Source organism: Phalacrocorax carbo, chromosome 3 (assembly GCF_963921805.1).
Source record: "Phalacrocorax carbo chromosome 3, bPhaCar2.1, whole genome shotgun sequence".
Taxonomy (NCBI): Eukaryota; Metazoa; Chordata; class Aves; order Suliformes; family Phalacrocoracidae; genus Phalacrocorax; species Phalacrocorax carbo.
In genome coordinates, this window is record NC_087515.1 from 124,104,438 (window position 1) to 124,127,573 (window position 23,136).

Consider the following 23,136-nt stretch of genomic DNA (forward strand, 5'->3'; position numbering starts at 1 on the left):
GCGGGGAGACCTTATTGTGGCTCTCCAGTACTTAAGGGGGGGACTATGGGAAAGATGGGGTCAACCTCTTTAGCAAGGCCTGTTGTGACAGGACAAGGGATGATGGTTTTAAACTAAAGGAGGGCAGATTTAGACTGGATATAAGGAAAAAAAATTTTACAGTGAGGGTGGTGAGACCCTGGCCCAGGTTGCCCAAGAGGTGGTCGATGCCCCATCCCTGGAAACATTGAAGGTGAGGCTGGACGGGGCTCTGAGCAACCTGATCTGGTTGAAGATGCCCCTGCTCACTGCAGGGGGTTTGGACTAGATGGCTTCTAAAGGTCCCTTCCAGCCTAAACCATTCTATTCTATTCTATGATTCTATTATGGAGAGATTATAAGGAGAACTGGAGAACAAAACTACATAGTTTGTTTTTCCTCTGTTTTTTTTTTTTTGTTTGTTTTTGGTTTTTTTTTTTTTTTTTTAAAGAACAAAAGATAACTATTGAGGGCATTATTCTGAAAGATTTACTTACAGGGAGTGGTACTTTCTCACTCGGGTATTCTTTTGTGGTCAACAGTCACAATCAGTGAAATTACCTCACGGATGTAGGTGAATGAAAGACCCTCTAAATTCCCAAGTAGGATTTTGAGGAGTAAGCTTCATTTATTGAGGATAAGATTTTTACAGTTTGTCTACATATGGAAACTTTTTCAAGTACTTCAATACTTTGTGTTTGTAAATTATGCACAAAATACTTCTAAAATCTTCACATATGCAATATTCACATTCTTAAATACCTTCTCAGTTTTTACAAAAATTATTTTGTGAAAGCTTTCAAAGGATAAAAGGTGTCTTCTAGCCAAAAATATAGAGAATAGTCAGTAGTTGCATATCTGCAAAAGAGCATATCTGAACTCAAGTGTGTTACAACAAATGCATTTTCATTCATAGATAGAAACCTGAGATATATAGCAGTTTACAGCTGATATAACATATGGGACAGCTCTGCCCAGTATCTTTCTAAAGTTTTTCAAGGAAAAATACATCAGCAGAACCAAAAATATCTGTGCTATTTTATATGAGAAGAGTTTCCCCCTTAAATCTGATAAGTAAGACTTGAAACAAGACAGTGGTATAAAAAAGTCTTCAAAGTTCTTCCACTGTAGCTTGTCCTTCTGAGACATCAGTGATAGCTTTCTGTGTCTGAATAATGCCTAAAGGCACTGTGATCCTTCTGTTAGACTTTTCATCTCCCATCCATTGCCTCTCAATGGATTTCCCCATGTAGGTAGGCACAGATGTGTGACTCTGCTCCCAGCTACTGTCATCTCATAGAGTTCCTTCAGCTATCTAAATTTTTGTTTCTTTTAATTGAGCAGCCATCGTCAACACTTCTCAGGTGGAGTTAATTCACCTTAATTTAGCTCAGTTTTCTTCTTTCAGCTTTCTTTTGTTTTAGGAGGCAGTGACTTCAAAGGTAGCGACTCACCACACACAAGTTCTCCACTGAGTCTTCGGTAGGATGAACAGAGTTGATTTCTGATCAGCTCCTAACAGCTCTTGCATTTTCTTGGAGCTATCATTTAGTTCAGTTTATATCTCTTGACATTAACAGTGCTGCTATCCACTTATTACTGTTGGATGTAGTAAGACATATGTAATTACCTGTTCTTGAAGGCTCCTACTCAGTTTCCTTATTGTGTCCTTGAAACAGTCTAAATAAATATTTTTTTTTTATATTATTAAAAAGTTAATCTGGGATACCCTGGTGAAAGTCTTGTTAGAATCCAAATAAACATTATCAGTCCATTTCTTCTTGATTATCCCTATGCAGTTGAAGGATGTGACTGTAACTCAGAAATCTTGCAGTTAAATATGGTATCCTGTAATAGGCTTGAAACACAAAGGTTGTTTCAATGGCTGTATTGACTCAGTGATGACAAAAGGTAAAATACAGATAATTTTGTATAGCAGTTTGTGGTGGGTTTTGGAAGGATCTAATTAATTCACCTGAGCTTGGGATAATGACTATGTATTCTAAAATCAAGCTTGTTTTACATTAGAAAAATATACCTATCTACAGCCCCTTCTTGAAGACCTAGTGTGGTTTAGACACTACTTGGTTGTTGTTTGTTAGCATTAGAAACTGAAGAGCATCATTAGGACAAATATTAGAGATGAATTAGTTTTCTACATGGTGGTTTCAAGTCTGCTGTGCTCATCATAGTTGTTGAAGTGAATTTCATGTGGTTTCTCCTCTTCTGGAACCTGCCATGAAAATCGGAGAAGAGCTCAGTTGATGAGATATAGACTTCCTTTTGCCATAAAAGGAGACTAAAGTGAAATGAGAATGTCATTTTGTTTGTATATATTATTTGTCTGTTTATTAACAGAACCTGACATGAACCACCAGTTCTGAATTCTGAGGGACGAGTTCAGGATTTTCTTAATAGAAGAATTCCTTAACATTGATTTTAGCTATGAGAGTGCAAAATTAATATCTGGGATTTTCAAAGAGCTCTAAAGAAACAAGGTGACCATTTCTAATGAAATGTAAGCAATGCTGTATGGCAAATCTCATGTCCTTTCCCATTACCTGATAAAGCTCACTTAGAATAGATTATTTCTGAGCAGTTCTACTGATACTACAGGACCTTCAACTGAGCAGGGTTGTATTATTATCACTGGTCAACACAGGCTGTGAATTCTTCAGCCACATTTTAAAACTTTCCTTTTCCTGACTTTTTTTATCATTTACATATGACAGCTTATTTCAATTCTTGCCGAAAATCAGGGCTTTGGCTTTCCCAAGGTCAAACAGTGAATGACTTGTGGAGTTGTCATTAAAAGTTGTTTTTTTCTGTTTGTCATTTATACAGCTGATCTTTTGGCTCAAAAATTCCCCTTAAATGAAAAGCTTTCTCTCACCAAAAGCCAAATTGTGGGGTTCATACTGGAGTTTAATTCATTAAAATACTAATAAAATCTCCTTTGGGGTTCACAACATTTTATTTGCAATGAATGTACATCATGTTTTTCTCCTTGTCTTGCCTTTTTGAGTTTGTCCTGGCATAAAGGATAAAATTCAGACTGCCTAAATTAAGAACCTGTCATCAGTCTGTAATGAAGGGAAATGCAGAAAGCCTACAAACAGTACAGGGAACTTCTTAGGTTAGCCAAGAGGAAAGGTATGTCTCAGTTTCTCCTCTGCACTTGGTTGTAGGCATCCAACTCAGAGATGTAGGTGGGACTCAGCTGATCAAATCTAGGTCTCTATGGTATACATCTCTATACTTGAGGCAGGCAATGAAAGGTCTTTCATTATCAGTGGGAAATATAGAGACTTTCAAGGTTTTAATTCATGTAACCTAACATAGATCTGGAAGGATTAAAATGAACTGCAATCTAGAGCCATTTCTTCATGGAGCATAAAGGGAGCCTATCAGGGCTATTTCAGATATACTTGTTTCTCAGCCCCATTATTTGTGTCTTCATGCTTAAAACAATAGTGCCAGGAGGCCATCTTCTTCTGATAACCTCAGTTGTCAGATCATTCAACCAGAAAGCAGAAGAGCTTCTGCTCAGCCTAAAGGAGACTCACCCTAGAAATACTAAAGAAGTACTCTAAATTTCATTCAGTATGAAATTCTAGATGACCCTAGAAAAGCAGCACCATTTAGCCAAAATGCAAATATCATGTGTCTAAACTACAAGAAGGAAGAGGATACCTGACACAGTGAGCACTTAAAAGAGAGGTAAAGAGCTCCATTGAGGTCTCAATTTATTGGCTCTATTTCTGCTTTTTTTCAAGGTTAGTCCAATGTAAACGGCATAACTAGCTAGCAAACCCAAAAAAGATCCTGAAGGTGGCCTTGATAAATTCAGAGCCTGAGGCAGTGCAACATTTTTGAAAGCTGACTCCTGTGCAAATCACAAACCTCAGGAGAGCAGGACTGCAGTGTGCTGTACATCTTCCAACATAATGAAAATAAAGGGAGGTTTTATCTTACCTCCCAATAAACAGAGTCATCAAAGCAGTTCTGGTCAGATGCTTGTCCCAAGAAGGGCAGCTTTAGAATAGCACCTGCAGGAAAAAACAGCAACAGAGATTAAAGAATAGACAAAATGCCCAAATAACTGTTCCTCAGATGTGCCCTGAAGAGTGACCTAAGTTTTCTGACTTGTTTCCTAGTCTACAGAAATGCCCAACCATCTTGGGACATTGGCTCACTCATTATGAAAGGTGATGCAGGTTTCTTCAAGTCGACATGAATAAGAGCTTGTTTTTAATCACAGAATCATGGAATGGTGGGGGTTGGAAGGGACCTCTGGAGATCATCTCCTCCAACCCCCCTGCTGGAGCAGGCACACCCAGAGCAGGGGGCACAGGACCGCGTCCAGGCGGGGTGGGAATGTCTTCAGGGAAGGGACTCCACAACCTCCGTGGGCAGCCTGTGCCCCTGCTCTGGCACCCACACAGGAAAGGAGTTTTTTCTCATATTCAGGTGGAACTTCCCGTGTTCCAACTTATGCCCATTGCCCACGATCACAATCCTCTGAGCTCTGTTGTTCAGCCAGTTCTCAGTCCACCTCCCTGTCCTCTCATCTAGCCCACACTTCCTTAGCTTGTTCATGAGGACGTTATGGGATACAGTGTTGAATGTCTTGCTGAAGTCAATATAAAAAACATCCACCTTTCTCCCTTCATCGACGCAGCCAGTCACACCATCATAGAAGACTATCAGGTTGATCAAGCATGATCTTCCCTTGGTGAATCACAGAATCACAGAACCACAGGTTGGAAGGGACCTCAGGGATCATCTAGTCCAACCTTTCTGGGAAGAGCACAGTCTAGACAAGATGGCCCAGCACCCTGTCCAGCTGAGTCTTGAAAGTGCCCAATGTAGCTGAGTCAACCACTTCCCTGGGGAGATTATTCCAATGGTTCACTGTCCTCACTGTGAAAAATTTCCCTCTGGCGTCCAATCGGAATCTCCCCAAGAGCAATTTGTGTCCATTCCCCCTTGTCCTCTCCATGGGACTTCGTGTAAAAAGGGAGTCTCCGTCTTCTTTGTAGCTGCCCCTTAAGTACTGGTACATGGGGATGAGATCCCGTCTGAGCCTCCTTTTCTCAAGGCTGAACAAACCCAGCTCTCCCAGCCTGTCCTCATATGGCAGCTTCCCAATCCTCTGATCATCCTGGTGGCCCTTCTCTGGACCCCTTCCAGCCTGTCCACATCCTTTTTGTACAGCGGGGACCAGAACTGTACACAGTACTCCAGGTGTGGCCTGACAAGCACTGAGTAGAGCGGGATAATGACTTCTTTCTCTCTGCTGGTGATGCCCTTTTTGATGCAACCCAGCATCCTGTTGGCCTTCTTGGACGCAGCAGCACACGGTTTGCTCATGTTGAGCTTTCTGTCCACCAGGACCCCCAGGTCCCTTTCCACAGAGCTGCTCTCCAGCCAGGTGGATCCCAGTCTGTGCTGCACTCCTGAATTATGTTTTCCCAGGTGTGTGATCTTACACTTTTCCTTGTTGAACTTCATAAGGTTCTTGCTGGCCCACTCTTCCAGCCTATCCAGATCTTCCTGCAGGGCAGCTCTCCCTTCTGGAGTCTCCTTCCCCACTCAACTTGGTGTCATCAGCAAACTTCATCAGGCTACACTTGATGCCGGTATCCAGATCACTTATAAAGATATTGAATAACATTGGGCCCAATATCGATCCCTGGGGGACTCCACTAGTGGCAGGTTGCCACTTGGAAAAGGAGGCATTTACCACCACCCTTTGGGTGCGGCCTGTCAGCCAGTTCCCCACCCACTGCACAGACCACTTGTCTAGGCCATAATGCATTAATTTCTCCAGGAGGAGGCCATGGGGGACCGTATCAAAGGCCTTGGAGAAGTCCAGGTAGACAATGTCCACTGCCCGCCCCATGTCAACCAGGCAAGTCTGTTGTAGAAGACCACCAGGTTTGTCAAGCACGATCTGCCCTTAGTGAAGGCATGTTGGCTTTTCCCAATCACGTGCTTCATTTGACTTGTGATGGCCCCCAGGAGGATTCATTCCATAACTTTCCCAGGGACTGAGGTAAGGCTGATGGGGCTATAGTTACCCGGATCCTCCCTCGAGCCCTTCTTGTAGATAGGGGTAACATTTGCCTTCCTCCAGTCCTCAGGGACATCCCCCGTTCTCCATGACTGCTCGAAGATTATGGAGAGTGGCCTCACAATGACGTAAGCCAGCTCTTTCAACACCCTCGGGTGGATGGGGTCAGGGCCCATTGATTTGTAGGCGTCAGGCTCCTGTAGTAATTCACGTACTAACTCTTCCTTCACTGATGGTGGGTCAGTGTTCGAATCAACCGGCAATTTCATTCCCAAAGCCTGGGACCCAACAGTGTTGGTAAAGACAGAGGTGAAGAAAGTGTTGAGGACCTCTGCCTTTTCAGCATCGTTGGTGATTGACTCTCCTAATCTGTTTAACAGTTGGCCTATGTTTTCCTTCTTTTTCTGCTTGTGGTTGACATACCTGAAGAAACCCTTCTTGTTATTTTTGATATCTATGGCCAGTTTCAATTCAAGCTGGGCTTTTGCTTTTCTAACTGCATCTCTGCACACTCTGGCAATGCCCTTGTAGCTCTCAATGAATAATTCTTCTCTTCTCCGTCTCTGGTGTGCTTCCCTTTTGGATTTGAGTAGACCCAGGAGGTCATGGTTGAGCCATGGGGGCCTTTTGCTCCGCTTACTTCCCTTTCCTTTATAGGGGATAAAATGGTGTTATGCTTCCAATGGAGAATTCTTTAAGAACTCCCAGCACTCACTAGTTCCTTTATCTTCCATGGAAGCTTCCCATCAAATCCCTCCCAACTGAGCCTTGAGTGAACTGAAGTTTGCTCTTCTAAAATCAAGAATCCTTGTCTTAGAGGTGACCTTCAGCACACTCAGCAGGATCCCGAACTCCACAATATTGTGGTCACTGCAGCCAAGGCTATCACTAACCAAGATATTACAAAGCAGGCTTTCTCGATTTGTGAATAGCAAGTCCAGCAGCGCCTCATTCCTGGTTGGCACTTCTAACGTTTGTATCAGGAAACAGTCCTCTATATTCCAGGAACTTGGTGGATGACATGCGAGCTGCCATATTGTTCTTCCAGCAGATGTCTGGGTAGTTGAAGTCACCCATCAGGACCAGGTTCTGCTGGCCAGAAGCTTGCTTTAGTTCCCTAAGTATATCTTCATCGCCATTGTCATCATTATTAGGAGGTCGGTAGCAGATGCCCACTGTGAGGTCCTGCTTGGAGACGACCCTTTTGACTTTAACCCAGAGCCATTTGATAGAGCAGTTGCAATCACCATAGTTGACTTCAATACATTAGAGGTTTTCCTTAGAGTGTGACTCCTCCACCTCTTCTACCCTGCCTGTCTTTATGAAAGAGCATGTAACTGTCCATTGCGATCCCCCAGTCATTTGAGGTGTCCCACCATGTTTCAGTTACTCCTATGATATCGTACCCTTCTGAGTGGGCACGGAGCTCCAGTTCCTCCTGTTTGTTACCTAGACTGCGTGCATTCATGTACATACACTTGAGGTGATTACTCTTCTGTTTCACCTCTTGGGAGACAGCTAAGGAACCTTTATCACCACACTGCTTGGCCTGACTTACTCCCCCATTGGACGTGCTGGTGTGAGCATTTTCACAACAGATCCCACCACCCAAGTCCTTCAGTTTAAAGCCGCCTCACCACGTTAACCAGGCTACTGCTGAAGATTCCCTTACCCCTTTTGGACAGGTGGATTCCATTACTCTCTAGCATATTGTAGTCATTGAAGAACACCCCATTGTCATAAAAGCCAAACCCCTCACAGTGGCACCAGCCACATAGCCAGGAGTTGATATACAATATGCCTGTTTCTGGCTGCTCCCTTCCCTCGAACTGGCAAAATGGAGGAGAAGATAATTTTGGCACCTATGTTTTTCACTTGCTTCCCCAGGGCTTGAAAGTCTTCCTTGATTTTACCCAGGTTATGGCTCTCAGTGTCATTCATGCCTACATGAAATAGTAGCAGTGGATAGTAGTCCATTCTCTTGATGAGTTGTGGCACCCTCTTGGCCATGTTGACTACTTCTGATAACCTTCTTCCCTACATGCCTGGAGACAACTTCCAGGATGAACTCCTCCATCACCTTTCCAGGGGTGGAGAAGAGGCTGACTGGCCTATAGTTTCCCAGGTCCTCCTCCTTGTCCTTTTTGAAGACTGGAGTGATATTTGCTTTCCTCCAGTCCTTGGGCACCTCTTCTGTCCTCCATGACCTTTCAAAGATCATGGAGAGTGGCTCAGCAAGAACATCTGCCAGCTCCCTCAGCACTCGCGGGTGCATCCTATCGGGGCCCATGGATTTGTGAAGATCCAGTTTGCCTAGGTGATCTCTGACCCAATCCTACTCAACCGATGGTAAGTCTTCCTTCCTCCAGATTTTCTCTCTCTCCTCTTGGGGCTGAGATGCCTGAGGGCCAGCCTTAGCAGTAAAGACCAAAGCAAAGAAAGCATTCAGTAACTCTGCCTTCCCTGCATCCTGTGTCACCAGGGCCCCTTCCTTGTTCAGCAGTGGGCCCACTGTACCCCCAGTCTTCCTTTTACTGCTGACGTATCAGTCAAACCTTTCCCAGATTTCAGACTGGAACTTTCTTTTTCAGCCTGAATTTTTATTTGGAAAGTATCCACAATCACATGGAAACATGTGACACCTAAATGAATATGTCTTCATCTCAAACTATTTTCTGTTCAAAATTTTAAGTGTCTGAACCTAGAGAAGGATTCCATCCAGAACAACATCTTACTATTCCTATATATACAACCCAGTATCTTTGAAGTGTGTATTCAGTAAGATACCTAGGCTTCATTTGAAGACAAAATTATTGGAAAACTGCTTTTCCATATTTAAGTTTCTGTCAGGGTGCCATCATGCATTATTTCTATTTTTCTATTTTGTATTATTCACACAAAGTTGTTGATACATTGAAGTTCTCCATGGGCAAACCTCTAAATTCACATGCATTTCAGTTGCTATATGCATCATACTGACCTGTCAGTGCTCCGCCCACCAGTGCAATTCCAATTGTACTGCCCAGGGCAGCGGCCTGCCTGCCAGGAGTTAAGTAGATACCTTGCCTGAAAAGCACAGAAAAACAAACTATTGGCAATCAATAAATGGTTACACTTTGAGACTGATAATTGGTCTTACAACATTGTACTTGCTGTCTGCTGCACAAGGTGGCTCGTAGGAAACTACCCTGCCATTGCTGTGTATGAGTCAGAAATCATGATTTTATTTTGGTTTTGTTTTACACTACAGATGAAAACAAGTTCTTTGCAAAGATTATTAGTGTCTTGAAAGCCTTTAGAAAATGCTCCCCTTTGACAAAAAGACCAGCATTTCACCTTCTTGGAGTTTTTTAAGATAGTGGAAATTGCCTGTTTTGCCAATTTTCTTGGAAACCTTACAGTTACCACCAGTGTAATTACAGAATCATAAAAAAGATTCTTCCATGTTTTAGTGGTTCTGTATGCTGTTTTTGTGATGTTTTAAATTTATTTATTTTTACTTGAGCTTTTAATTTGGAACAAACTTGGCATATAAACAGTGTGTTAAAAGCAGGCTATCAAGAAAAGTCCTATTTAAACCAGAACACAATGTCTGACATCAAATCAAAGATGCATTTTCTGAAAAAAAAAATCACAACTGGATCCAAGAAAGGTGGAAGATTAGGATAGACTTTCAAAAATCAATAAACTCCCTTCTCTCTTCTCTATATAACTCACCTACTTTGGTGTCTCATCGCAGTTGCTACGATGCCAGCAATACCTCCCAATATTCCAGGTAAACCATGTAAATTATGAACTCCACAAGTGTCTTGAATTTTCAGCTTGGATGCCAACAAAGGCTGAAATGAGGAGAAAATGAAGTTTATAGTAAGTTTACAGTCTTCCATTATCTATAAAATGATACGTAAAAGAAAGTAGCACAGAAGTACAAGAAAAGACTTATTTCATGGACCCAAAATTTAGCTGTACAACATGCTATCTTTTCTGTCAGTATGAAATTATTTATATGCAGAGAAAAACAAGTACTTATGTATAATATCCAAGATACGATCATAAATATAATGGTACAAAATACATGACAGTCCACTGAGGTTCCTAATCTTTCCAGCCACTGCAGCAAAGGTTGAAAGGTGTGGCTAAGTAACACCTACGTGCCTGTTCTGAGTCTGCTAGTCAGGTATTTTCTTCCAGACTGTTTCTCCATGGGGAATGACAGTTTAAACAGTTTTAGTCAGAATATTTTGTTTTTACATTTTGCACATGGAACAATTCCTTTTTATACTTCAAAAGTATTTTTTGGTTACAGATCTATTTAGAAATTTTAAAAGACTGAAATGTAGTTAGTCCTATTTCACTTGGAGCAAAATTCTGGCAGCTTCTCGAACAGAAATCCCAACTTTAATAAACTAATATCTGTGTGGTCCTTCTCTGTTTTTAACTAGGTGAGGGACTGAAGTTAGCTCATAAGCATATATTTAAATCACACTGATTTAAAGATAATCATTATCTAGAGCTTACTGTCTGTAGTGCATCAGCCAGTTTCTAAACTCCCTTTCTAGCAAACCAAGGGAGCTCCAGTGAAGCCAGTGAAGTAGTAAGTAAATAAGAGCAGAGATGGGTCCTCAATACTTACAGTCAGGAAGCGGAACCCAAGGACAGAGATGATTCCAGCAATGCTCCCAATGCACATGGCAGCATAAGAGCCGATTGACATGTCAGCACAGGTACCCACTGCTACTCCTCCTGCCAGGGTGGCATTTTGAATGAGAACCTGCAAAGAGTATACAGAGATGGAGATGATATATGTGGAACACAGGCTAGTTTTAGGGCTGAATGACTTGTAAGACTCGCTTGCGTATAGGTTTTTCTTTTCTTTGGGTGGGATTTTTTTCCAATGAAGAATGAAGGAATTTAAAACAGGGTTCCCTGTTACATGTTCCAGGTGTTGGTTCAAGGCTGGTCTAAGGGAGTTTAACTGGAACCAGTTTAATGAAGCCCAGCTTTTGCAAAGTCACTAAAACTCATCTGATCTCTCAAGAAGCTAGGCTGAGCCAGTGAGAACTGCCTCTTACAACAGCAGCAAATTCTGCAAGCTCATTGAAAAGTGCCTGCTCTCACTGGGCTTAGATAAACACTGCTGGAAAGAAGAGGGTGTAAACATAGGGCTGAATTTTAGGGCAAGGAGATGAAAGGTGGGCAGCTTGGCAGCCCCCACCTAGTTTGGCCTTGCCTGTTGTGCAGCTGGACTGTGAGATTGCCAGGGAACAGGTCATTGCCTTGAAAGACCTATTTTGGCTATTGCAATACAGTAACTCACATAGGATCTTCCTTGGATAAGACCCAAAATTTCACCTGAGTGTTGGACTAATGTCTGTATGGTCCAGCAGGTTCTGTGGACAAGAGAGAACAAGGAAGCAGGACCATCACTATAATGCCTAAGAGCTTTTCACTCTCCAGAGTGAAAAAAACAGGGTAGGTTGCCTTAGGGCCCAATCTTACATTATAGCTTTTAGAAGTATAATAGCTCTAATTTTGCCCACAGTGTGAGCAAAGACTCCAGATAGCTCGCGGACATTGGGAATCTGCCTAAGCATCTCTATTATAGAAAGGTGACTTGATTTAACAGAGGTTGTGATGTGATTCTTACCATACTGAATTTGCCTCTTTGGTCCACTAGGCTGGAGAGGGCAAACGTTACAACAGTAGATGCAGCCAAGGAATAGTAAGTGTTGATAATTGCTTTTTCCTGGTAAATTTGTTCAACTGCAATAGCAGAGTTAAAACTGGGCCAAAAAACCCAAAGGAACAGGGTACCTGGATGAATATAAGACAAAATGAAACAAACACTGTTCAGTCACAAGCGGGTATTTCAATGTGAAATATCCAATACAGCAGATGAAGCTACAAGAAATGAGGAAGATGATCAATAAGAAACATGAAATAACCAAAATACTAGAAGAAATAATAGATTATGCAGAATCTTTTGACACTGGCAGCTGGGATTTTGACACCTGGTCTCTGTCAAATCTTACTGAAAGACTTAACACATTGTGACTGCTTGTCGTGCCCCACTCACTGCCAGAGCTCACCACCACTGTGAAAAACATACCAGAATAAGATGCATTAGCAGGGCAGTTCACATGCAAATCCTTTACCATCTATTGTCATAACTGGTAGTTTTAGCTCGTAAATTGATTTATGAATAGATCTCACAGGCAGTTGTATGGTTTCTAACATTCATTAGCGGGACAGGCACAGCTCAATACTTTTAATTATGGCCAATTTCTATGGAAATGCTGCTTATAACAGAAGATTTAACAAAAAGGGAGTCAATGCTAATGAGCAGTGAAAATGCATCTTTAATTTTATTCTTCCTTTTTTTTTTAACCAAGGAAAAACTGTAAAAATATGTATGTCACTAAAACGTTTTGCATGCATCAGACAAAAAAAAGACTATACCTCTAGGAGTGCACTTAAGGAAATGGGTGCAGCATAATAATAAGCAATCATTAAAAGATAGCGATGAACAACTGATCAGCACTCACTGTTACTTCACTTACCAATCATGGCAAATAATTCTGAATGATAAGTAGACTCTTCATTTTTGTGTTTCGTTTTCAGACCAGGACGATACAAGACTAGGGTTACAGCCAAACCAAAATAAGCTCCAAAAGCATGGATAGTCATTGAGGCTCCAACATCTGTGGCCTGTAAGAGGGACCCAAAATAGTGCCACAGATTTTATACAGCATAAAGATGAGGATTTGATGAAAAAGTCTGGATGACTTTAATGGTTTATTTTCTATAGTATAAACTAGAACCTAGCAAATGTAAACTGGAAGTATTACAAAGTGAAAGCATTTGCTATAAACAGAAAACAATTAGAAAACAATTCTTGCTAAATTGTAGTACCTGAAGTACTTCTGTAACTAGATGTTCGTTGCACGCAAAGATTGTGATCTCCAGAATTGTCAAGATCAGCATCTGAACAGGACTTGTTTTCCCCAGGACTGCTCCAAATGAAATCAAAGCAGTTGCTGTACTGAAGTCTGCATTTATCATGCTGAAGTTAAGAAATGAATAAAAACAAAACAAAAAAAAAAAAAAAAAAAAACACAAAAAAACAGAAGAAAAGAAAATCAGCCTAAAGAGACCTGAAATAAGGCTGTAATAGCAAACCTGTCATAGCATAAAAATTATAAAGCTTTAACTTTTCAGATATAAAATTATCAAGATCATATTTGTGATGAAAATTAAGCCTTTCTAGATGGGTTTTGTGGGGATCTTGCCAGCTACTGAGGAAAAAGTGTGGGAAGGTGTCCTTCTGCTTATACCATAAATGTGTTTAGCTACTTGAAATTATAGTGAAAAGTCAGATGAGATGTGTATTGCAGACGTGCAGGGATATTTCCAGCTCTGATGGTCACTTGAACTCCAAAGATGACAGGGAGCTCTTAGCTTTGGTCAGATGGTTTATCTCATTTCGGAAGCCTTGCATGCCTTTCTATCACTGTGCATCATGTTTTCACTAGCTGTCAGAAAGGTCCAGTGTTAACAGGGAATTGCAAAGGTAAAACCACAAATTGGTCAAAAACTTGCAGCACAGAGGGACTTTAACTTCTGGGTCTCCCTACAGGTGCCTGTCTTTAAGCATTAAGGAGCTACTTGCGTTATTTCTGCTTGTCCCTTAATAATACTTGGGCGGTGTTCCTTTCAAAATTGTCTACAAGTTGTCTCAGAAAACAGAGCTGCAGATGCGGAAAACACTCTGAGACCTTGGCAGAAGCAGGGCAGATGAATGGATGGGGGATTAAAAGTATCTAGGGACGTTTTTCATGAGGTTTCTTATTCTATGATTGGGGTCCAAAACCTACTGTGATATGGTGCTCATGCAAATCATTCCTTGAGATGTATGAGAAAACCTCTTAAGGGGATAGACACACTGTTCCAGCCTTCCTTCTGTGACCCCATGTGTCATGGGACAGATCCCTTCATGCCTGCTGGATGCAGGAGGTGGTGTTACTGCTGGAAATCTGCCTGCTTCCTCAGCTCCAGAGATTCAAAGCAGTCCTCTGCATGACCTATGGCCCACATGTAATGTAGCATCTCAAATGTCACCCCACCCTTTGGTTCCCTTTGCCCAGTGCCCAAGATGTTGCCTCTTCAGAGGTGAAGGACAGGTGAATATGGAGAGGTGGACGCTAAGGCTCAATGATATAGTGAATTTAGAAGTCTGGTCCCAGATTTGTATTTTATGGCTCCTCCTGATATCTTAAGGGATAGAAATGTCAGTTATGGTAAATTCACATGTACCTTTTGATATCAACCTGAATTTTCTGTTCTGTCATGTGCCAAAATCCTTGCATCAAGGTTCCCCACTGGAGACCGAAGGCAGCAATGAGCATGTTGATACCAACACTGCTGAATCCATATTTCTTCAGAAAGGTCATGAGGAAACCAAATCCAACAAATATCATCACATGGACATCCTGAAAGACTGAAGGAAAAACATGTCTATGTAGTGACTATGGCAAGTGACTATGAAGGGAGGAAAGCTAGGGACAAATGAAGATTTAATAAAAAAGAAGAGAGCTCCAAACTCATGTCTTCAGTGTGATTCATCCTTCCCCACTTCATGACCAGTCTACTAGTTGAAGATTGAGTGTCTGGAAAATGCAAGACCCAGTTATTGCTATTACTCCTTGCTATATTGTTATGGAAAAAAACACCAGATCTCTATACTAGGAAATTTAACGTGTCTGGAACTGTTCCCTGCATGTGAAGCTAGCTGGAACATCACAGCTTCATGTCCTTACAGAAAAATTCTCTTCCACCTCAAATGAAGGTTGTGACATGCAGCGTGTTCTGCCTAACTCCAAAATTGTACATGGGATTGGTTTGGTAGAGTGCTAGCTGGCCCAGTGAAAATATATGCTTGTGATCCCTAAAAATGACTGTACAAGAGATTGATTTCTTTACCTGGGTAAAATAAAATGCATTTAAGGTAATGTCTGAACTAGTAAATTAATATTGCTAATCAGCATATACTTAGTCCTCCTTCAAATGTTTTTTTTTTCCAAATATGAATTTTGTTAAAATATGGCTAATTATTTTTCTACTTCTTTTTAAAATGTTTGGGTTTTTAAAATTTATTATGATTTCCTTTTTTTAGGCTTTTTAACACAACTGAGTTTATCACCACAACATGGATATTTTATATTTTAAAATATTTTGTTACTCTGAAGTGTTTTATGTGAATTAACAGACTCTACACCAAACAGGTTTGAGCCTTATAATTAAAGCTTCTTCTCTGATTTTATTGTTAGTGAGAACCTCGGTATAGAGAAACTATTTATCTTCATTTCTATTTCATTGCCTTTTACATGCAAATACATGTGAAAAACTTGAGACATTGGCCTGGTTACTATAATATTTGGCTTGACGTTACATTTCACAGTTAGTTACATACCTCCAGCGTTCCTATAGTTTTGCTGTATGCATTACCATGTTTAGCCAAAAGAGGGCCCAGAAGTATAATGTTACTGGAGATTCCTAATAAACTATAATATTTGCACTGTCATATTTCAGCCCTGACCTAGCACTGAAACACATACGTGCAAGTAGTAAGATCCTTCACATTGGGCTACACGCATTAAGAAACAGCACAGAAATGCAGGTGGTTTGCAGACATCCCCGACGCTTTTGCGTCCTCGTTAGGCTGGATTTCTTCACAATTATTTCCTGATTGCAATAATAGCCAGTGATGGGATTTTTGAGGCCCCTGCAGTCCTTTGGAAGCTTCCTGGTTTTCTCCATGTTTCTCAGTTTCCAGAACTACTATCCAAATTCTTGTGTTGTCCTTACTACTTATCTTAAAAGACACACAATCAACACAACTTCCCTATTTGGGCGTCTGCTTTTGATATATTTGCATATTTTGTATTGCAATGCTGTGGGAAAAGAACTGTCTTGCTTAGAGCTCAACAAATTCCCTTGCTTGAGAGGACCTGGCAGTACATGAAAAAGACAGGGCCGGGGACAATACAAACCATGCTAATACAACCTTCCTGATCCTACCAGCAGCAAACTTTTTAGTGTCTTAGTGGATGCAGAACCCCAAACGCAGCTTAATTTGCCCATATTCCTGTGTCAGAGGGACTCAGCAGGGGTTGTTTAGGAAAAGAATATTTAACTACAAGATTATTTGACAGGTACTTCTGACTGTGCACCCTCCCAGCTTGCAGCAGCCTGTGCCACAGGAACGCAGAGCTGTGGCTTCGTGCCTGGCTTGACTGTGGTGGTGGACTGCGCATCTAGAGCAACTCTCCTTCAAATGTCTTGGAAAACATGTAGCAGTGGTTAGTGCCGATAGGACTGAGAGTGGATAGCCTTCCAGCGTTCTTCTGACACCTCCCTAATGATGTCAAGTACAGAGGATCACTCACTCTTTGTTTTTTTTTTTTAAGTGGGACAAAAATATGTTGGCAGGTCACATGAGAAAGCTCTCTTCAAATACGGGACGGAGTAACCCAAGATCTCTTTCCCTCTTTTTTGAGTATAAGTGGAAATAGGATGCTGAACAAGCCTTTTTTCCCCCCTTTAAAAAAAATTTTCTATGAGTGACCATTCACTCAGTAACCTGTGGTATCAGTGCTTTTGCATTTGAGAAGTGGCCTGGATTATTTGTCTGACTCTTGTAAAACTACTTTATTAAAAGCTTCTTAATGTTACCGGAAAAATACAGAAGTAGAGGGCAAATCCATAAAAACTACACAGCAACACCTCAAAAGCAGCCTTTTTTTTTACTCTAGAAGAAGAAAATTGAAATGTATTTAATAAATGCTTAGCATAGCAAGTTGAAGTATACATGGCTTCATGAGTTTTCAGTTTATATCACACTCGAGTCTCATGCACAAAATCAGGTGTACATTTTAAAATAACCTACTTCTGCTCTTTTTATTATTTAATCTGACTATGCCATGGACTTTCCAATAAAGTTTTTATTTTGTCCATTCAGGGGAGTTGGCTACAGGTAAGAAAATTTTTTTAGTATCCCAGAAGGGATTGTGTTTTTTTAGTATTTATTCCTTGCTCTTGTTTGCAGTCTCCTGGTTAAATCACTGCAGACAAAGCAAGTAAATTGTTCTCATCAAAACAATCCCATTCATGTACCCAACATCTCAGTAAATCAAGTCTGGATTAGTAAAAGACACTTTACTCCTTAAGTAACCTCACTCTACATATGAATAAAGGAACAGGTTTCAAAGGCACGTTGATGACTGAGGAGTTTAATTCTCAGTGCCCATCAACTGGGCTTCCCTCATATTCAGGTCTCTTTTAAAAGGTGCTTTTAAAAATCTTACCCCAGCCCTGAAGACTAGAAGCAATTCCGTTTGAAACAAGCAGCTGGTTGACATGTAACCCTGGGTCCTCCTGAGGGCTAGCCAGGATTAATATAAATGTTTTAAAGCTGTCTGGACTTCTTTAAACAGAAGATTAATAGTCCTGGTTAAAACTAGGCTAATTCGTGGATGTTGAGGACAAATTTCAACTAGTCTAGTTTATACCTTGTGCTTTAACTACCTCTTACACATCCTTTTAAAAAGTAAGTTTGGAATGATTTCAAATGATGGAGAAAGCAGCATGATTTCAAAGAAACTGTTTCAGTAACTAGCTGTGTTTAACAAAACATAGTATTTCTATTCTGTGAGACAGGAAAATAAAGATTGGGAAAAATGCTTCAGCAGCTCCTGAACAAAACCACTGCACATGATTCTGCAAAGCTGCCCAAGACCAACGTATTAATTCCACTGCAAGGTGGACAGTCCTAATGCAACGATGCTTGCGGCATCTAGATTTATACTAAAACTATGATTTTGCTCTGCCTAAAGGAGTAAACTGTTGAACCCTGAACAAGAGGGGCGCATATGTTTTCCTAAGCCATGAGTCAGGGTTCAATCACAGGACATTACATACAGGATACCAGTACTAAAGAAACCCCCTAGTAGCGCTTGCAAAACCATCACATGCCCTTGTCCTCCCATTCTAGTGGAACGACACACCTGAAGTTGTCCATCCAATTCGCCATCCCTGTACTTGCATCCACCAGAAACAGATATAATGGAAAGCTATGCTTTGAGAATGATCTCTGCTCAGCCCCTCCTACCTGACTGCAAAAGTATGGTGATCCTCAATTATTATTGTCATCTTTCTTCTGTCCAAAAATACTGAAACAGCTGGGATCCATGGTGCTGAAGTATTTAAGGCATATAAAAGCAAGCCCTGTGCTGCAGTTCTGAGAATAAAAATTGGCCCATGGATGAAACAACTAAATCTATGAGGTACAGATGGGTTAACAACCCTGGGACAGCATGGGAAGCAGGGAAGCAGTTTGCATCCAGACTCAGGATATGTCCTAATACATCTATACAACCATAGCATTAACTTTGTGCTGGGTCCCCAGGCAAACTGTGCTCTTGTATGCACTTTGTAGACAGGGAAGTTTGAGAGGAAAAGGGCCTAAAAGTGAAAACACGGATATTAGGAAATCCTGCTTTTATTCCACTTCTCTATTGTGAATGAGATCAATTAACTCTTAGGTCAGCACCTAAAAGTCCAACACTGCATCTGCGGCGTTTGCTTAGTTTATGTCTCTACTGGTAAACTGAACAGCCTGGCCAAAAGGCAAATGGCATAGATTGACTCACATCTGTACAGTGACATGCTCCTCTCTCCCAAAACACTGTTCCCACCTGTACTGCTTCTTGAGAGGAGTCACTTACCTATGCTATGCCTAAAGCCATACGCAGGAGGAGGTCAAGGTGCTGGCCTGCATGAGCCAAAACCATTCCAGAAGCTTGCTAGTTTAGACAGCTGGGGGACAGTGTGCAGGTATAATACAGTCATACACTGCCTGTGCAGGAAGGCATGGGAGACAGCAGGCTATTTCTCCTACGTTTTAGACACTGGTATTAGGGAAGGAATAACTATAGGTGAACCCTAACTGGATAGATCACATTTAAAGACCTATATTGTAGTGTTAGCATCTGATGAGAAGAATCCTTTTCTCTGTGATGCGGATGAGGGTCCTGCCCTCTCTCTGATGCATTTTTAAATGGAGATATTAAATTAAAAACAGGGCTCCACACAAGGGCTGGGAGAGGCTTTTGTGAAGTGTGAGAACAGCCTATCCCAGGAGCTCACTAGGGAACACAGTACCCACAGTGATGCATGTGTCACAGTCAGCCTCCATCCAGAAAACTCAAGGTTTACCAAGAAATGCACCACAGTACTGTAAGGGGCCACTGAAGACTATTAAATTACTGGCATAAGCGCAAGGATCCCATGCACTTTTCTTAATTTTCCTTGGTAAGGGGAACTCCCAGAAAATGCAGGTCAGTTTAGTACCAGAGCCAGCAGGTGTGATATTCAGACTGGAGAAGGTAATTTTCCCTGCTCTTGCCAGACAAACAGACCTTAATCTGAGTCTGAAGGACCCGTGTCCTAGATAGCATTCTTCTGGCTTACCAGATTATACAAAGATGCCCAAAACATTATTGTTCTGTGGCTGTATCTGTTGTTGACTTGTTGTTTTGAGGTCAAATCAGAGAAGAGGTAGGTGGACAGGTGTTTTAGGCAATAGCTGTTATTAAAATAACAGCGCCAGAATAGAATTATCTGTGCTGTCAAATTATTAGTGTGATCTCTGGCATAGTTTTTGCCTAGGCCAACTATCACCTCCTGGGTGAGAGTGGACCAAGGGTCATTCCCAGAATACTGCCTAGATAAGGCCACCTAATTTAGGAACTGGGATAGTTCAATATCATGGACATGACCAAGCTGCATCTCAGAAAGAGAACAAGCTCTGATGTAGCCTAAGTTACTATTTCTTAGGGATACTGCTGCATCTCAGTGGAGTTAACCCAAATGTGAGTAATTAGCTCCTGATGTTCATCAGGTGACTTGCATGTGGAGCTGGATAACACCATGCATTCACTGTTCTCTCAAATGGACAATGCTTTGTGTGAGAATACACAGCCCAAGGGAGTGAAGTGACTCCAAAACCCCATACCCCTTTAACAGTAACTGCAAGGCCAGTTGGAAAGAGACAAAAAGAGGGATACAATCAAAATTACATGGGCACTACATACAGGCAAGGAGTTCTGTACCGTTTTGATCATCATTAAGAGGTTTTCAATCAAGCCTACAAGTCATTAAGACATCAGAGCCAAGAAAACGAGCAACAACCCTTCAATACTGCCAGCAAGACACAGGCTGCTCCTCTGCAGACTTATTTTTCTATTTATTTAAAACAGTCTGATCTTTGCATGAGGAGGAGGAGGGTGGGAGAAGTCAGCCGCTACTTCTCAGGCCAAAAGCTTTCTCCCTGAACTTCATCAAGCATTTGCAGAACAACAAATCAACAGAAACTTTTGCAGGCTGAACCATTACTGCCTACAGCGGAGCCACTGCTTTGAAAGATAGGAGGAGGTTATCCACCTTGTGACAAAAGCTATTACCCTTCGTGGAGACCAGCTTCTGCAAACATATTTTTTTTAACAACGATGATTTTGCTGCCCAATTTCCATGTTCTCATAAGACAACCTTTTGGAACCTAGATGATAGCAATGAAATGTTCTGTTCATTTTCATTATTTGATAAAGTAATTGGGGTAGAAATTCCAGCAAGAAGCACTACCATCCATCTCTGGAAAATGCTAGAATTGTTCAAACCAATTCGTATTTCTCCAAGTTTTAACCTGCTATGCAAATACTAGAACTGTTTTCAGGACTCCTCTCTCCCGGAACAGCTAATTTCTCAGCAGTTTGCCTCTTTCAGAATTTTATATGTGCTCAACTTGAATTTGTCTTTGAAGCCTGCTTCTTTCACACCTCAGAAAAAGTTTGTTTGCCCCAAAGCATGCCTTTCTTTTCTAGCTATATCGGTAGGTCTCATAAGTTATTCAGAATTCTTGCTTAGGATTAGTTTAAAGAAATTCTAACTCCTATAAATATTAGATAGCAACACTTACTTGGGTATAATTTCTTGTGGGTATCACTGTCCTTATATTCCACAAATATCCCAGACAAAACAATCATGATCACTTCCAGAAAAAGAGCCAGGATCGAGAACTTGAACCTCATGTTGGTGTCATGGGCTGGAGGCATTGCAGGAGAGCAGGAGGCTGTAAGAGCCTGATAGAGGACGCTTGCCTTCAGGAGAACTGACTAATTTGGTGGATCTGGGTGATATAGTATTAAAAGAAAAAAAGAGAGACAGGCGAACACACTGTCACACCCACTGTGGGAGGGACACAGTACGGGTCAATATAGCGATTTCTATTTCCCAGGCTATTACTGTGCAGGAAATGCTGGCTTACATATTTTTTCAATTTCTAATGCAAACCAGCTCATTTAGACACACATATGCCTCTCACTGTCTATATATGTATTTTAAAAAGGAAATGGCCTAAAAGAAAATCTCACAGAGCCTGGTTTGCTGCACATATAAGGAACACAGCAGCAGTACATCGTGTTTCCTGTCGTCAATAATTTCTTCAAGTTGTAGCTTTCATTTTAAAAGTTAAATAATATTTCATCTTATAGGAAACATGGATAACCTCCTATCTCTTTGTATAGGGTATGATAAGCAAAGAGAATCTCTTTCAGCAGGCTGAAGAAGTACTTGCTCTTATTTCACAGTGAATAAAGTACTCAGAGCCCAAGTTCTCATTGTGAACTCTTATTTAAAAAGAAAAGAATTATACTTCTTCATAAGAAAAAAGGATATTCTCAGTTGTTAAAAAATAAAACTGTAGATTATTAAAAAGAGGAATTTGAAAAAAAAGCTCAATTTTTCAATTTTAATTATTGCTTTTTACATTTCCCTTAAGTCGAACAATGAAATTAGGTCAGATACCAAATCTCTCCAGTGGTTTTAAAAAGCTCAGCTTGTACACTTTCACATGAATGAAAGAGCAAATTAAATTTCAGTTAGATTGCTGTTGGATCATCACTCGTTCTTGAGATTCACATTGCTTGCCAAAATTTGTGTTGACTCTTAGAAGTTTTGTGGATAAAATATTTTATGGATGTGATACTGAGTAACTCGGCCTCTGTTAATCCAGTGTACAGAACATAGGACAAAATTGAATGGTAGGAGCCTTTGTTTCACTAAAAGATTGTATCTATTAAAAAAAGGGATTATACTGCAGTAATAGACTAATTGGTCATGAAGTAGTAGTGCTAGGATACAGCAATAAAATGCTGTGTCAGTGCTTGGGTATAAAAATTGGCATAATCTATAGATGCTGAGGGGTGATGCTACCTTGGGCTGCTGTCCTGGTGAGATTACTTTTGGAAATCTGCTCATGTGCTATGGGACTTTAAGAAGTTATTTTTTTTAGGGTACCTCTACACTGGTGTACCAGGCAGCGCGAGGTCCTTTTCCCCAGTCCTGAGGCCAATTTACGTATTTGTCAATCTTTAGCTTGGCAAGAAGGGTGGCTCACACCAGGCATCATTTAGGAATGGTGCCCAGTTCATGGTAACTCTTAGACTAAGTCTGCTTGACACTGCTGCTGTAATCTTAGGGAGGATAAAAGCCCTGGCACTGTTCAGTTTTCTAGTATAAAGGTAGAATTAGACCATTGTCCAAACTAAGTTTAAAACGATTTCAGCTTTTTCTCCTTGAAAATGGGTTTGTGGATTTGGAACGGAAACCAAATTATTTAGCAAAAGGAACATACCAGTCTATCACAGAATCAAACTTGCAAGTGGCAAAGCTAAAATAAGCATATACTTATTTTTTCTTTGTAGCAATTGTATTTCATTTGAACAGCTCAAAGAGAGGAAGCAGAGCTTTGTTAAAAAGCTATTGCCCATCCTTGCTTACCACAGGATAAGACAGATGACAATGTTTGACTGCAAGGACCTGTGAACTCCTTCGATTGCACAGGAAGTGATTAAAAAAGAAGTAAAAAATCACAAGAAAAGTTCATAGTTTTTTACCCATAGCTCAGCCATGAATATCTTTTGTTATTA

General features: G+C 40.9%; 1 protein-coding gene across 1 annotated transcript; it reads right to left on the reverse strand.

Annotated features, from left to right (window-relative positions):
* Positions 1-621: 621 nt before the first annotated feature.
* Positions 622-21,356, reverse strand: RHAG (Rh associated glycoprotein). The gene is made up of 10 exons (XM_064448224.1): positions 21,126-21,356; positions 14,408-14,591; positions 13,007-13,157; positions 12,655-12,802; positions 11,742-11,908; positions 10,728-10,865; positions 9,812-9,933; positions 9,075-9,160; positions 3,994-4,067; positions 622-2,251 (listed from the first exon to the last, which is right to left on the reverse strand). The coding sequence occupies exons 1-10, from the start codon at positions 21,259-21,261 to the stop codon at positions 2,174-2,176; spliced, it is 1,284 nt and encodes a 427-aa protein (XP_064304294.1). The 5' UTR covers positions 21,262-21,356; the 3' UTR covers positions 622-2,173.
* Positions 21,357-23,136: the final 1,780 nt, after the last annotated feature.